The 18,229-nt window shown below is 30.0% G+C and overlaps 1 protein-coding gene across 15 annotated transcripts; it reads right to left on the bottom strand.

Moving 5' to 3' along the window:
- Window positions 1–1,242: 1,242 nt before the first annotated feature.
- sw (cytoplasmic dynein 1 intermediate chain short wing) lies at window positions 1,243–17,846 on the bottom strand. 15 transcript variants are annotated; one of them, XM_018543153.1, is made up of 14 exons: window positions 17,721–17,846; window positions 16,697–16,806; window positions 16,398–16,494; window positions 16,151–16,256; window positions 15,950–16,092; window positions 14,225–14,284; window positions 11,209–11,229; window positions 6,119–6,166; window positions 3,497–3,676; window positions 3,264–3,420; window positions 2,493–2,865; window positions 2,159–2,390; window positions 1,647–2,074; window positions 1,243–1,545 (listed from the first exon to the last, which is right to left on the bottom strand). In XM_018543153.1, the coding sequence occupies exons 2-14, from the start codon at window positions 16,796–16,798 to the stop codon at window positions 1,384–1,386; spliced, it is 2,109 nt and encodes a 702-aa protein (XP_018398655.1). In that variant the 5' UTR covers window positions 16,799–16,806; window positions 17,721–17,846; the 3' UTR covers window positions 1,243–1,383. The 15 variants fall into 15 exon arrangements, with proteins under 15 accessions (XP_018398655.1, XP_018398649.1, XP_018398648.1 ...); XM_018543147.1 differs by lacking the exon at window positions 14,225–14,284 and having other exon boundaries at window positions 3,497–3,652; window positions 15,950–16,077; XM_018543146.1 differs by lacking the exon at window positions 11,209–11,229 and having other exon boundaries at window positions 3,497–3,652; window positions 14,249–14,284; window positions 15,950–16,077.
- Between the last annotated feature and the right edge of the window lie 383 nt (window positions 17,847–18,229).

Below are 18,229 nucleotides of genomic sequence, written 5' to 3' on the forward strand. Positions count from 1 at the left end.
ATTTAAACTTAAAAATTTTTCAGTTTGGTGAATAGTAATGTGATATCAAAGTTAATAATTTCAAACTATTTTAATGGAATTAAAATAGCGAATGTCAAAACTGAAAAATGTTTGAATTTTTGAAATAATTCGTAGGTATAGATGTGTGATGTAACAAATCCCCACGCACTAAACCAAAAATTGAAATGTATGTTTGAAAAGATTTTATTTGCGATATTTTACAATAAATGACGTGCATTTGTATTAACATAAACGAGATATTACAAAAATACCTAATAAATTATCTAATAATCCTTTAAAATAGCTATGAAAAATGAACAAATAAAATGAATTATATGAGTAAATTATTTTAATAAAGAATATATAAATACATCATAAATAAGTGTTCCTATTGTACAATATTAAAATTCAGAGAATATTTATTTTTACATGTTTCTATCAATAGTTTTAATTTTCTAAATTTGGCATTAAATAAATCTTATCATAAGTGCTCACAATACCTTTGATGTAAAAATACAAGATGAAATATTCACGCACGCGGATAGTAGGAGAGTAAATTTGGATCTAAATTTGATTGACTAATGTGCTACTATTATATGCAACGTTCCACCTTGTTTTATTACACCATAGCAATACCGATAAATTATATTGCAAAACGTATATATTTGAGTTTTTTCAACAAATTATGAGTTTTCAATAATCCTTCAAATCCTATACCATAATGTAGATTATGATATACATATGATGTACATTCTGACTTGTTACAGATAAGAAGCTAAATTATCATTAACATTACGCATACATTTTCGACTCTATATCACTTTAGCTCTGCTTGGAACATTTATCTTTTGACTGAAACATCTTTCTATTGACAGCCTCAACGGTTAAAAAAATATCTGGTACCACTTTCGAAGAAAAACAGGAAAAATGATTACACCATCCAATTCGTTCTATTAACTATTGACCATTTGATAACATCTTATATTTTTGACTGAAGAATTCGGATAAAATTGCTTAACATCGACAATGAATGTTTTACATAGCTCCAATTTATGATTTAGGTTCTTGTCGATATTATCACTCTAATTGATTCAATAACTAATGTTTAAGATATTTTTTTATATTTTCTGCGTTTATTTATTTAAAAAATCGTGTATGTTAACACTGCTAAAGAAAACTCTGTAAGTTAAAAATGCAAACGGTCCTTTTCATCAAGCAATATAATAAATTATAATTTCCAACATCTTTTTATTATATTAATTGCTCGCTTATTGCCTTTATTTTTATTTTATTGTTATACATTACGAGCTAGATAGAAGTTTTACTTGTTTCTTATACGATTGCAAGATAAAATTATTAAAGCAAGTTAAATTACATCAATTTTTATCTAAGAGGAACTGATGAAATAGATGTCATAGATGTTAACGAAGACGGCCCAGAACTAAGGTTAAGCTTATCCAGTTCTTCATCCGCTTTGTTGTTCTTCAGGTCCTGTTGCGTATACAGAAATTTGTTCCATTCATCAATTCTTGGATGAGCTAGATGCTGTAATGAACAAAAAATTAAATACAATATAGTATAAGTTTCAGTACGCAATAGTGCCAAATAAACAGTCGAGAAAAGTTTTAAAGTATCATCATACGTACCTCGGCGACGTCATAGACCCATATTTTGCCAGTATCATCTCCGACAGTAACATGCAACCCGCTTGGCGTCCATGATACTCTATTCAGAGCAGGACATCCGTCAACGACAACGCTGGCGGTAGGTACCTCCGTATCTTGATTCAGATTCCACAAATCTAACCTGCCCGAATCGTCAACAGCGGCGAACAGCGCCGGATGTGTTGGAGACCAAGCAACGTCATAAACGTAGTCGCCATTATGCTCAAAAGAGTAGAGCGGTTTGTTCTCTTTCAGGCTCCAAAGTTTGATAGTCCAGTCGAGGGAAGATGTCAGGAATAGATGGGAGAAGTCTATACCGCCTTGCACTGCGTGTGCGCTAATACCAGTGACAGGTCCTTGATGACCTTCATATGTTTCCGTCAATCCAGCGCGGCTACCATGTCGACAGGCTACTCAACAAAATATTAAAATATTAATAATTTTTACCGATTATATTTTTCAATATTTTCACGTACATGGATAACTGCATTTACCTGAGTAAACAGTTCCGTCCTCACTTCCCATGACGAAATTGTTAACATCGCCGTGCGGGAAGGCCAAACACGTAGCGGCGATTGCTTTAGATTGCTTCGTGTGCAATTCCAATGCCTCTTGCGGTTGTGACAGCATGTCCAGACTCCACGAGCACAATTTGCCGTCTGTCGAAATGCTAATCAAATTGTGTGCGTTTTGTGTTCCAACAACGTTCAAGCAGTATACTGGATGCTGTAAAGTAAATGACTTCTTCGTTCTCGCATTCTAAGCTTTAGCTTATTTAAGATCTTAATTAGCTAATTAAGCTATGTTAAAAACTGGTAAGTCACTTACAGTATGCGCTGTAGCAGACAAGGGGGTACGTTGTATAGGAGTTCTTTTTTGTACTCGATTGTCCCATAACACGATTTGACCAGAGTAAGTGCCACCCAGGATCAAGTTTGGATGGAATCTGGCGAACGTAGTCGACATAACGGGTGACTGACAGTGAAAGATAAACTCTGGAGTTGTTTTCTTGAATTTCGTGTTCCAAATCAAACATACACCGTCAGGATCGTTAGGAGTGTCGTCATTATTGTTGTACGAAGCCGCTAAAAGCTCGGGGAACTGCGGCGACCAATCCATGGAGGTTACACAACGATTACGGGACCATCGCTCACAAATGAATGAGCGATTCAGCCATAGTCGTTGATGACTCTTCTCATCCCTGCAAATTCAAAATAATCATATATATATATATATATATATATAAAATGATTATTTGTTATGATCAGGACTGATGCATGCAAGTAAAAATGTACACATCACTCATAATGTGCATAGCATCAAAGATGGCAATTGTAATATTTTGAAATGATTTGATTCTTTTTTAGTACAACCAATGTCAAAGATTTTCTTTCGAGATATACTAAACTATATGATGTTTTAGCACTTTTATTAAATTGACAAACAATTTAATAAAAGTGTTATTATACTACTCTGGTTTAATACTTTTTTTGATGCTAATAAACATCTTTATAAGGATATTAATAATCAGATATTAATACGAATCTTAAAATCTACGAACAATTTATTGCAAAGTCTTTCAATTTGTTTTCTACTTACATTCCATCTTCGCCGTCCATAGTGCCAGCATAATCGGTGTAGATATCAACCGATTCACTCAATGCTCTTTCTACAATTCTGCTAGTACGATCGAGGAATCTTTGAAAGTCTTCTGATAGGATAATCATTTGCTTCTCTTCTTCGCTAAGTTCCCGGACTAAAGAATTAATAAAACAAGATTTTTTTATTAATAAATAGAAGTGAGAGACGTAAAAGATCGATAATTTACGCACCTTCTTTTTTAGGCTTCTCTTTCTCTTTCTCTTGCTCTACCTGTGTAACAGCAGGCTGAACCTCCTTAACTTGCGGTAATCCGTGAGGAAGTATTCCTGGTGGAAGTTTACTCTGGAAACCGTCCATGTGCGGCAAGCTATTTTCTTCATCTTCGGCTTGGCCATCATCAAATGTCAAAACTGTGGTGAATAAGCTGGTTCCGCCACAAGTATCCTAACTTGAATATAACTACCTAGCTACTGATCTACATATTTATTCAAAACTCGCTAATATTCTAATAAACCTATTAAATCTTTTAAAAGTACTGCTTTTATATTTAAAAAGAAACTAATTATTTTTCGGCAAACACTTTAAAAAATATTTAGAGAGCAATAATCTATTTTTTATCTTAAATTCATATTTATAAAAAAAATCAACACTGTGCATTCTGTTGAAATCCTAACATTTTCGTATTTGTTTTTTGTATATTTCAAGTGTCGAAAAAGATTACATACTAGCGTGTTTTTAGAAAAAAAGAAAAAAAATTATTAAATATTTGTTTTTTTCTTTTCATGGTAGGGCAATATACGTTTTCTAATCTAAATTGCACAGATACCTATTGTCTTGTAAATATTCAAGAAAATCTTATTTCGAAGGTAGCAACATCTAGAAGCATTAATAAATGCTATGTCAAATAATTTAGATGCCATGCTAAAAAAAACGTAAAGTTTCATATATGTATATATATATAGGAACAACATTATAAGTGTGAGCCTAGATAACATGCAAAATTAAATACATGTACGAAAGGTGGACTGTATCAATAAATAACGTTGATTTTACATTTTTTTATTTTATGATTTTTTATTTACGTCTCTCCACCCTTTGTTCGCATGCAGTATCAATAAAGTAGAACGATGCGAATAAAAATAAATATGGACGATATAAGTAAAATAAAAAATTATTAATTTTCCCTTTACCAGTAATTAGTAATTGCTAATTACTACAATAAATTATTATATACTGATTGTGAATGTATAATTACACTATTTAATAAAAAAAAATACACAAGAATGAGATAATCGTTTTCCGTATTTTGGGATACTGAATACAATGTGTATATCACTTTATCATTACAAATTGAAAAAATTTACAATTAAAGTTGCAGTAAGTTTCTTTTTTGCAACTTTTGATACTATATGTACCTTGTACATGTCTTACCTTTAACCCCTTGAAAAATACTTTTAATATTTTTTAATAGATTTTTTGGATATAGATTCTAATGGCCTATACCATATGGTATATATATATGTGTATGTATCCATTTATATATATCGCAATTTTGATAAAATAAATCCTACATTAATCGTAAATATCTTTTTCACCATAATCAATAAAATAAATATTTAATATTTAATAAAAAAAATTACTTTTTAAGGAAAAAAGTTTATCCTTATTCTTGTATAAAAAGTCTTTTGTTAAATAATGATATTAATTGGAATCATGTGTAAGATGTAATAATTACGTGAGATTTTATTTCTCTTTTAATGGTAAATAAATGAAGATCAATGAAGTTGAAAGAAGTGGGATCATAATCGCGATCGTGTGAATTAATTCTTCTTTAAGGATCCTGAGTAATCGTTACGACTACATTGGATTGTGACGCCATGAACAAAAAATAATACATTAAAGTTTGGCATGCCTTTTGTAAATAAAGAGAATTTAGGTAAAGCAAAACAATAAGATTATCTGTAAAAGTGGATCAAAGCCGCACTTATCCCTCTTGACAGTCAGTAAATAATCATAAAAGGCATATAAAGTGCGTTTACTAGCGTTTACTCATTGTGCATGCATAGCCATTTTATTTCACATGCCTTTTACAATTATTTATTGATTGTCAAGGGCAAAGTAAGAATATCATCGACACATTTTTATAAGTGCTTTAAATGAATCTTATTATTTCTTTATTCAAATTCTTTTTATTTACAAATAGCATGCAAGAAAGTTCAACGTGTTATTTTTCACTTATGACATCACCATTCTATATATGCCATGACAATTACTCAGAAACTTAAAATAATGAAGCAACAAACACGAATGCATAGCGAGTGGAGACTATTTAACGCAACTTTCCAGGTCTCATGCAATACCGATTGGATTTACCACATTTACAAGTGCGACAATTAAAATAAAGTATATCTACGATTCTCTGTCGCTTCTCAAAAATAAGAAAAAAAAATCTTAATAAATTTTTTTATCACAAATATTAATTAAAGTGCTAAATTTGAAACATTCTTCAGTGTCATTAGATGGATTAAAATTATCTAAAAAAATAACAATAAAAAAAACTAATATACTTTTGCATGCGCGGTGAAGCAAACTATCTTATATTGCGTAAAGATAGAAATATAACAAAAAATATACATATAATAAAGCAAATCGTCAAGCAATTTAGAAACGCTAGCGGCGATTTTTCTCTCTTCAGTGCATACATAAGATAGAGACGACAAATTGCAAATTACGTGACGATATTACTTTTAGGCGCAATTACTTTGTGAAAGTATGAGACTAGAATTATGGACATGTACATGTTTGTGAGATAATTAGGTAAAGTGAACCGTCTCTAGAGAGGAAGTACCTACCTGTAAACTCGTCCTCCCATTCTAAACCAGGATTTAGATTGTACTCGTCTTGAAGGAGGGAAAAGAAAATGTCAATCAATTTGATATCCTATTTGTCGGAATCGTTTTTAACTTTTTTTAGATACACATACACACACACACACATACACGCACGCACGCACGCACGCACGCACGCACGCACGCACACACACACACATGCACGCACGCACGCACGCACAAATACAGAGTGAATTTTAATAAATATCTCAACGTTTTACTGCAAGGGAGATAAATTACTGACTATAACTCATAAGAAAGAGAGAGAGAAATCCACGTGTAAAAGAAAGTAAAATATTTATTTCCTATAATAAAACGATGACACATTTATTAAAATACACTCTGTGTGTATGTGTTTGTATGTAAGGTGTATTTGACACAATGCTCTTGTGCAGATAGAGCGGACCAAACTGAGTCGGAATCCTGTACCATTTTGCAATTTTCGCAATAGTTAATGAAAAATTAATTACTAAGAGAATCAATAACAAGTTCGCACCAACTTGAGAATTAATGATGTATGCTCTACCATTAGTAGAGCATGTAACCAATCAATAATAGAGCATTAATTCAACCCAGGTCGTTACAAATTCGCTATAGTTAAAAACTATATTGACAATTTCTCGTTAATATATTAATGAAAAAATTGCAAAATGGTACAGGACTTTTTAACTCAAATTATCTGCTGTATCTGACGTAAGTATTGTGTCAATAATTTGGGAACATCCTGTATATGTATGTATATGTGTGTATGTATATCTTTAAATAGGCATTATTGATGCACAAGTTTCAATTTACAATAGGTGTAATACTCAAATCGTAAGAAATTAACTAATCAGTCGAATATTTAAAAAATAATCGATTATGATTGTCAATTTTTTACAATTTAAAATTTACTAGATTCATTATAGATCGAAACTAATGATACATGTACAAAAGCCAAAAGTTACTTGAGTCTTATTTCATTTTATCAAGAATTTAACGTAAAATATCCTATCGGAATATCTATTGTTACATCATTCTCTCAATAACGCGTCGCAATATTAGATTCAACTAACTTTTCTTATTTTGTCATGCAAAATACATCAACAATCGCTTAAGAAGAAACTTGAAAGTAGCATAAATAATACAGTCGACATATCTATTTACATGCGTACAATATTTTCATTAGCAACGGCTCAATATTTCAGAATAGTTATTAAATATAAATTATGATATCTATAGAGTACTATCCGAATATCGATCTTATTACCCAACTTCGTGGATATTATTTGGGTACTCGAGTAATGCTTATTTATAAGATTTTGATTGTTGCGTTATAACAAATAATCTTAGCGCAATCGTGGCAAAACTTTTTTGTCATAACGCTATTACTATGCAATGTTTTTATGATTTGTCTATTGGGGTATACTTATAAAATTATACATAAACATAAAATATTAATTTTAAATGTATATATATGTCGTTATAATCGTTTCAACAATCAATAAAGTTTTATTTAGCTGTAATTATATTTGAAATGATTAATACGTAAAGAATATAAATTTTATGTCGAATCTAATCATTTGTTCTTAATTGATGCATTTTTTATACATATACTTGATATTCTGTCGTATTTTTATTATTCGAGTATCTGGGTAATATCTATGAAGTTGGCTTGTAGGGTCGGTAATCAGGTATCCGGGTATTATCCGAGTATTTATCTGAGTTCTCAGATATTGACAACTTTATTTCAAAACATGTTTCAAAATTCACTCACTAAACAGTTTAATGAAAAGTTTCTTATTTTTTTTAAATATGTAAAAAAGTTTTTTTTATCATCCTCGTTTAAATGTTGAATGAATGATTTTGACACTTTTTCTCTTTTCCGCGTATAAATTAATACAAAATATGATGAGGTAGGATATTTCTCGGAAAATAAATCTGGTACGAAAACTCATTATCAGTAAATTTCAGAAAAAAGTTTTCAAAATGAAGACAAGTAAGGGATCATGAAATTGAAATAACGATTTAATACAATATACTGACATCTCCGACTGTTGAAATAAAAGTTGCACGCTCTTTCCAGTTTTTTCGATCAAGATACGAGATATTTATAGTAATTATACTTTTTAAACATTGACTATCGATAAAAATAAACCTACATCAATTCTCAAGACAGGAAAAACAAAAGTGCGCGTACATATTTTGAGAATATTGTACGGCTATATGCTGCGATATATTCAAAAGGGACAGACAAAATATTGTGATCAAAGTATGAACTCGCTTGTATTATGTAAACAATTAAATATAAATAATAGTCAATAATCAAGCCCCAAATAAGAATTTTTTAAATTAAATTATTATTTTATAACTATATCAATAATACGTATAAAATCAACAAATTAAAACAATACACGTTTCACCGGTATACTTCTTTCGCTAATTATAAAGTGAATAATAACAAATAAATTCGCATTCTTGATATAAAAAACCTATTACATTATAAGAACGATAAAATTAAGCAAATGATTTTTATTAAGCAAATGATAAACCAATCTTTTATTAATAAAATGAGTAGTGTGTTTCCTAGGTGTTCACATTATTTTGTCTATCTCCTGTATATTACTGTGATTAAAACATACCGAGATCAATAAAACGTACACTATGAATTTAGTCATCCAAATATATTATTCGTTCCCTTCAAAATAATTCTCTCTCACTGCAATACATTTATGCCAACGTTTTTTCCAATTCTCGAAGCATCTTTTTTGATTAATTTTGAGTATAGCCTTCAGAACGCGTGGTGAATTCTTTTTTATCGCGTCTATCAATTCAAAACGGTTCACAAAGCGGTAATTTCAGTCGAGAGAATAAGAAAAAATCATACGGTACCATATCAGACGAATATGGAAATTATACTCGTTGAATTTTTGGTCATAAAATTACGAACAAGATAAAACAAAATCCTTGGAGAGAGCTTCTTTTGCCTAGAAATTGATGCCTACAATACCATTTGCCTATATCTCATTTATCTACAAATCGATTACCTACATGTAATATTGCTTTTACAGCTCAATTGCCTACATATACTTTTACGCAGAAATATAAAATTAAGAAACAAAGATAAGTTCAGATCCATTGCCTACTTAAATTATAAAAAAAATATTTATTTTAAAAACAAAAAATTTGTTTTTAAAACAAAGAATAGTGTTTGTAAGCGATAATACATGTAAACAATCAATTTGTAGGCAAATGAAATGTAGGCAAACAATGCTGTGACAATCAATTTGTAAGCAGACGAAATTCTCCCAAAAAAATCTAACGTTTTAAGAACAATGCAAGATGTGACGTGTCTTACGCCTAAATTGTCTTTCAAAATCCAGCATGAACCAAATGATATTCCAACACGTTCAATTACATCTCGAATTGTAAATCCTTTATTTCTTTGACATGTTGTTCATTAAAGTGAAAGTCTTCCAGACAATTTTTATGCAAATTTTTTACTCAACAAAATTGTATACATATATTAAAAATCGCCGGAAGTGCTTTTTCTCAATTTCAAAATAAGCGTTTATTTGTAGACTAACAAAGGTAATAACGTGAAATTTTAAGCAAAAGTTAGAAATAGTCCAATCTAAGACAAAAAATGTTTCTTCGATAATATATTCGAAGCACTCAGTTTAAATGAGTCAATCTCGATACACAATAGTATATCTGTCGTTTTAACTCTGTTAATCTACCGATTTTATCGCTACCCCACCCACGTGCTATTAAGAAACAATATCTAGCGACTAAGGAACACTGTATAACAAAAGAAATGTTCCTGCGCCACTAAAAGCTCAAAAGATACATCTTTATATAAAATATTAAGATGTTATACATATATCATAGGTAAATAATTTACTAAAAACAGAATCAAAGTGTGACTTCACCAGGAATAACGTGTGTAATGTGTTCTTCATCTTGAATTCAGTTAATATCCCACAACACTTTAGCTCTATAAAAATTGCTTTCATGTTAGTAAGCATTTATGATGCGTTAGCATTCCCAAAAAGATTTCAAGTAATAAACATTGCGCTGAGAACTCTGGAAGGTGCGTTAAGTTGTGACAAGATTTGCCAATGGATATTTCTCTCGAAAGGTTCCATTATCCTTGATTTGCCATAATAAAATAGCATCAAGAATACATTAACAGTAGTCAGAGTTTTATAATCGTTTTCATTAAACACTAATTCAATTTACTTCTTTTTTTACCCTCACATTCTTTCAATAATATCAATATAAGAATATTTTTGTAATATATCTACTGTATAAAATTAATGATATATATCATAAGAAATCAAGTTTGAAAATATTGCAAAAATCATGTTTGAAGAATCAAGAATATAAAAAACAACCATCTTTGAAACTTATGCATGCTTCCCAAGAGTCAGATATATGCGGATAGATTCGTGTAGTGGGCCTGATAGCAGATCCTTTTTGCTGTATAAAGTCGGGATGTCAGATAAATATTTGAAAAATAATAGATACGATAAATGAGAATAAATGCATCCAAAGTAGGCAAACTTAACAAAGAAGAGAGTTGGAAAAAGTATAAAAGCATATCCATAAAGTAGACCAATTAGGCACCGGGTGGAGAGTTGTTCCTCTTCCTGATATTTTCTATAGAAAACGCTAAATTCTAGAGACGATGTTCTTCATCCGTTTTCTAGCACCGGCTGTATCTATTTTGAATAAAGGCAAGTAAAAACACTATCTAGTATGTTGCAAATATTAATTAATTTCTTGTAATGAAACGTACTGATAGGCTAAAAACAATACACGCTACATTTTTGGCGAGCAAATTATAAATTCAGTAATAATTTCTCTTATTTTACCACATTCGTTTTGACATCAATAATTTAGAATATTTGTAATTTAATCTGAATATTCTGTTGCCAAGAATTGTAGTACTCAATTCTTGCATAGTACCTTTTCTTTAGAACGATCGCTTCAAGTAATACAAACTGAATACGAGCTAAACCTAACTCTGAACCTAAAAATGGTTTTTAGAACCAAGAGAAATCATAACTTACCGTAATAGTCGAATGCATGAGCTGAGAAGGGGAGGGAAAAAAATTGTACTTAGTTACGTTATCATAAGAATGCATTACACTAATATAACACCTCTCTACACTCAGACTTATTAGTTCAAAATAAAAAAAGTTAACAACCAACTTTAAAGTTATACAAAAGGATGAAACATTTCGTAATATGTCTGGCGGTTTAAGAAGTATTCAATTGTACACCCTATAGAGACAATATATATATTTTTTAGGAATATATGATTGATTTGTAAAAATTTTCTAAAGTAAATAATAAAATCAGTGTTTCGTAGAAGTGATTTTCAAATATCTCGTATTTTTTAAATTAAAATACTACGCTGAATGTAGTTAGGTGAATATAATTTTGTAAATTTTTATATGCGATGCTTCGATTCCTATGTATAAGAGGAAACGTACATATTCAGAATATTTATCATTTTTAGGGTAACGCTTTATCTTCCATGTTCAACACTTTCGTTTACCAGCGACTGTAGTGATCAAATAATCCAATATTTCGAGAAACTTTAGTTTTTTTTTATTATCCTTAAGTAGATGCTCTCTAACGAATGCACTGCAATATCTCACTTACATCCCTTGTCACACTTATGCGCTCACCCTCTAAGTCTCTCTCAAAATAAATGTTGTTATTTCTTTGTTTTTGTTAATATATGGGAACAATAAAGCAAATAATTTGAAAAGCGGACATTTCTTTATCGATATTAAAGTACAACTATATCTAGACAATTAACACTTTATCAAGAGCATTAAAAAAGCTATTTTCATATCTTATATATACAGGATGTCACAAAAAAGTCAGGACATTGGATTATTTCGAAAATATGAAGTTTTCGGAAAACAATTCAATATCCCGGCCTTTTCGTGACACCTTATATATATATATATGTATATATATATATATACTCATTAAATTAGCTTTTTATACCTAAAGATACGTAGGTATATACTTAGAGGAATACTCTATCAAAGCAATAAGAAAAGCCTATAACAACCAACACAAGAATTGTGTTACAAATATTTATTATATAAAAATAAAATATAAATGTTTCAACTCTCGATTAAAGTCCTTTTCAGTATACTTAGAATGTTTCATAGAATCTATCGGAAAAGATTTGACACACTTTCTGAGAAACACTATAAATTTGTATAATTCAAAAAATAATCAATGCTACAAAATAATGACATATAAATAAAAAGAATTAAAACAATGTTTTTTGAATAAAACATGCTTGATCATAAGATACATAAAATGTAACTATTGATATCATAACATCAGTGTAAACGATAGTTAAAACTTTATACTTTATTTTTATGTAATAAATATTTGTAGAATGTCTGTTTTATCGTAATCTGTTCGTTCTTATAGGCTTTTCTGCTTATATATATATACTTTAATTTAATATTCGCCAAAATTCATTCAAATTTAAAATATTTTATGTGAGCACAAATACCAATTCTCTCTACCAGCACGCATGAGTCATGGCATAACAATTTTGTAAGAATCTTAATTTGTAATCGTAATTTATATGGTTTCCCAACAAACAGAACACCTAGAGTTAATGTGCTGTGTAATTTTAACTCTCTATCGGTTAATTATTTCATTAAACTATTAAGCGTGAGTAAGCCTTTTTTTATATGCAAGCAAAACGGTCATCTGTGAAAGTAAAACCGTAAAAGACTTAAAAAGCTAACAGTGAAATATATTTGCAATGCAAAAATTTTCTTAGTATTATGTAGTATTTACAGTAAATGTAAATTTCCATATAAAAATTCTTGCAGCACAATTCTAATGTAAAATCGATTGTTATACCGATTTGTGTGTGTAATCTTCATGACTCCTCGTTGCCTTCACATACTTGAAATATTTGAAGAAAAATGAAAAATCAAAAATCTGCAGAGCAATGTTAAAAAAGCGCAAAGCACCTCAATGATTAGACTCTACATATCCCTTTACTTGGAACATAACGTATTTCTACCTTCCGATGTGTATCTCTACCTCTATAATATAACCAGTGTTGTAACAAGTACCTTTTGAGAAGTATCTAGATATAGATATAAGTACTGTGTAGGAAAAATACCTATTTACAGATATAGATGCATTTAAAAAAATTATTTAAGTATAGATACAGGTACAGTATAGTATGACCTGAAAGATTTAGTTACTCTTTTAAGTACTTTTTATTAAAAAAATAAACTGCGCAAATAAATTTTATTTTATATTGCATTACTATTTAACGATGTAAGTAGTAATAATAAAAATGTTTGGATAATTATCATATGTCACGTTTATTTTAAATCAGTAGTGTTTCAAACATTGTTTGAAAATCGATTTGTCTGGGGATTAAAATTAAGTTTATAATATAATGACATAATATATAGATCAACGACATATACAGAGTATCCCATTTTAATTGCCTCAGATAAATCTTAAAAAATACATAAAATATGAAAAAATGTTTTAGATGAAAGTGGAACAGCTTCAAGAAAGACGTAGCTTGAACACGTTCTCTTCGAAACCTTTCCACTTCCATCTGAAACATTTGTTCATATCTTACGTATTTTTTAAGATATTTATTTGGGGCAATTAAAATGGAACACTCTATATACATTAGACTAAATATTCTATTCGTAGCTTGAAAGTGACAGTTAAAAAGTCTGATTTTGTTGTGTCCTTTCTATCTTCAAAGAAAGTAAAACATGACTTAATAGTCACTGAAAGCTACTTGAAACTATCAATTTCCGGCTTTATTCCCTATCATTGAAAAAACATGGAAATGTTGATCCATGTATATATCGTTGGTATAGATGAATACTTTGTATTTACATATCTAAACATAAAAGGTATCTTAAAAAAAAAAGATACCAGGTAGTATCTCTGTCTTAGATACTGCTAAAGTACCTAGGTACTTACATCTAGGTATGTTACAACACTGAATGTAACGTCATACGACAATTATAGAAAGGTAGTAAAAAAGTAGACAGAACATACATAGGTAGTTTGGTGCAGACCCACCTTTCCTGGGACGCCACCAGTCAGTCTCAAAGTAGCCTGCGGAGCAAGAGTGAGTTGGTGTTGTTGTTGAACAGGAGGAGTAGATGGTGTATGCAGAGGATGATGTGGACAGTCCTTGTGTCCAACACCGGATGAATCGATCAGATTGTATCGCAAGGCAAGGGAATACGCGTATGTTTAATTTTTTTCACACCGCAAGATCAGTTAGGTAACATGTATATAAAAATTTATCATATATATGTGTATATACGCGTACGTGTATTATCTTTAGTAATAATATTTCTTTGTGTCCATTCAAAATAAAATATTAGACAATCAGATATAATATAATCTTAAGGAGAAAGATTATTTTCGGTCAAAATTTTGATTTTGTTGCATTACTTTCGTCACATAGTTGCATTATCTTTCGTCACAGTAAAGTAGGTGGTATTGGAACAAAATATACGAAAATTTGTTAATCACTAACATAAATGGTTATCAATTTTGTATTGTTAGTAGATTGCGAAAATGAGATTAATCGTCAGTAACACATATAATGTTGGTGTTTAAGAACTAACTGAATTTGCGGTTGTACATTATGGAAATGAAAATGTATTATAGGAAAACGTGTTGCCACCACCAAAAACATAACTTAAAGGAAACCCAGATTGGTTATTAGACGCTTACTACCTGTTATGTACTAAGATTTGTTACACACATAATCTAAGGCTCACAATAAAAACTGTTATTCATGTTTACAATTATAATACTAATTATAACGTAGTAATAATATATTATTTATCTCAATATATTAATCAAATGTCATTAATGTATATTTTTAAGTATGTGCTAATTAATAATATTTGTGTCACTACATAAACATAATATATTATTTCTTTGATATCGAATATCGTTTGAGTAACAAAATATAAAAAAATCGTGTAAAAGTGTTGAAAACTGTTAATCCTTTACAGATAATGTGAAGGAAAATGATAATTGTGATGTAATGAATTATTAAATTCATATTTAGGAATATGTAAGTTTCCTCGCCACTTTAAAATTAATTATAACAAATAATTTAGAAGGTTAACTCAATTTTAATATTAGTTGTTCTAAAATTAAAAACAAAAAATGCACTTTGTGTGATTAATGTAACATCCTAATTTACTTAATTAATAAACGAAATAACAAAGAATATTGTTAAGATTTCGTATGTGGTTACAGACAGACTGTATAACATGTTTTAATAAAACATATATAAAAATGTATACTGTGTCTTTTTCATTAAAAAACCACCTACTTTACTAATTATTTATTCATGCGAAAACTATGGAATATGTGTAGCTTAATGATATTTCAGTGACTTTAAAACATGTACTGTGTGAACGCGCTAAAAACTTGCGAACTTACGTTAATGTAAAAATGAATAATTAATAAATATTAATAATTATTTTTGGTATAAAATAGCAAAAAATAATTAACGATTATACTCATACAAGATATAATAATATTTAACACGTCTTATCTTGTAACAAATTAATTAAATTTCAAAAAAATCTTTGAAAACTAATTATATTTCAATTCCATCGTTTATATTTAATGTACGTAAAACCTTTATGGAATAAATATCACATGTTTTTTCTGACATTCAAACATTTCACAAGTAACACATATGTGCAATATATATATGTATATATAAATATAAGAGAAATATTGACTCACCGTCGTGAGATGTATGCGTGGTTTGAATGGTTTGCGTTTGCTTGCTATAGACAACCGGTTCTTTTGGTGGAATGTTTGTGTGCGCCACGGAGACAATCGTAAGCTCTCGATTCTTTCTTCGTCCTACACTGTTTTTCGTACCACTATGTCAGATTATAAATATTGATCTTAAAAGAAACGTAAATATGTAACAATAAATACCTCTGAGCAGAATTTATACTAGATGGTTGCAAGCTGGCATCCGGTGTAGCATTAGCACTTTGTTCAGGCGTCAGTGAGCTCATACTAGATAAACTAGAGAGCACATCTACAAGTAAATAGAACTCATTAGGGAAAATTAATTTATTTATTGATTTCTAGTCAATTTTCTACTGGTAATTTTATCCAAACTTTATCAAAAAATGTAGAGCTTTGCCAATTCTAGTAATCAAACACTTTACTTATATACCTGACACTGGCGCTACACCTAAAGAAGACAGCATTGCATCTATCTCTTTGCGCTGATCCTTGTCCGTGCCAGCAGCACGAACGGTAGCTTCTTCTACCTATAATATTAATGTCATGTTACTGTTTTTTAAGTAGCAATCATTCATGATACATGAATATTTAGAAACATATGTCTTGAATACATCCTGATACTCTAGCAAGTTTAGGTAGCTACAAAGTTTTGTCATCTTTAGCACATATATCTTTATCTTAGTACATATAAATTGAGTATCTTATTTTATAAACTTTTTTATCCCTTACATCCTTCTGTTCTTTCTCTCTCCTACGTCTTTCCTTCTCTTCCCTAATAGCTTGCAGCTTTGCCTTCTTCCTTTCTAACTCAGCCTTCCGATCAGACATCATCTTGACGACTAATAAGAGATTACTAAAAATTATATTTAAAAACTTTTGAATAATACATTTAAACTTATATTCTATAATTCTTTGGCCTGGTTTTTCATTATCTGGAGATTCTCTCAAATTAGCTTAAGAAATTTTTAGCCATTTACGACATTTGCCATGAGCACAAGCAGAGGTTTAGTAAAGGCTTTGGGAGTCTTGATTGAAAGTAAAGAATAACAGATGTCACAAGCGTTCATTTTGATCAACTTAACATTCCATTTTTTAAGCATAAAAATTTGTTAGAATTAAAATATGAAAATAATTGGTAGAAACAGACATGTAGAGTATAAAAATGCTTTCAAATGATATATAACATTTTCTTACTGCTTAAGTTATTGTATACCATAGCATTTAGAGCTATCATACACAAAACAACATATAAGTAGGTATATATTATGTCCATTTCTACCAATGTAGATTAACTTTAATCTCGATTTAATCTACTCTTTGTCCTTTTCCAATTCTTAAAACTAGAAAGAGATAAAAGTAAGTTAAATAAAAATTGAAGTTAATTTGGTAAAAACTGACATTAATCAGATAATAAAAACCGAGCCTCAGAGGAATATACCGGTATGTAAAACTGGTTGAGGGAGTTACTTCAAAGACCAAGGTAGTTATTGATTTCTCAGAGATGACGTCAACTCAGGTCAAATCGTCTACAGTTCGATCAATTACAAATAAAATTAATGCCTTCGATTATGATCGCTTGAACCATTCGAAATAACGTATCGTGGTTTCAGCGAAATTAATTGACATTCAACGCGGCGAAACTTTGAACGATGCACTGTAACTGGCATTTTAATCTGGGCGGTGTCAATGTAAATGTAACAGCATAGTAAATCGTTAAGACGAATCAAATGCAACGGAAATGCTACAGACTCACCTTCGCTATGAACAACAAATGGAACGAATATAACGAGCAATCTAATCTACAAATGTTTATACTAAATTTTTACATTATTTCAAGAAAACGACATATAATTCCAAGATTCTTCAGAAAAGCATCCAACCACAGACTTCAATATATACTACTAGATTACTAACTTGTTTGAAAAAGTGATCTCCGATACATTCAACGACAGAAGCGCCACAAATTCTTTTGCCGCTGTAGAGTCCAAAGTAAATTGCAGAGATTTTGATTGATATGTTTTATATTCAACTTTTATTATTGCGCAAGATAAAATTACATAAAATTACATTATTGCAATTTATTATATTATTCTATTAGATTTAAGAACACAAAAATAAGAAATTAAGATAATAATGATATAACGTAGTTGAAATAACCGCGGCAACATGGCGGGATAAGAAGTCGCGTTGTGATTGGCTATAAGAACATGTATGCGCAATAGCATACCTGAATTCCTTCCAATGAGCAGAGATGCTCCAAAT

This window comes from Cyphomyrmex costatus, unplaced genomic scaffold, assembly GCF_001594065.2.
Source record: "Cyphomyrmex costatus isolate MS0001 unplaced genomic scaffold, Ccosl1.0 scaffold36, whole genome shotgun sequence".
NCBI lineage: Eukaryota > Metazoa > Arthropoda > Insecta > Hymenoptera > Formicidae > Cyphomyrmex > Cyphomyrmex costatus.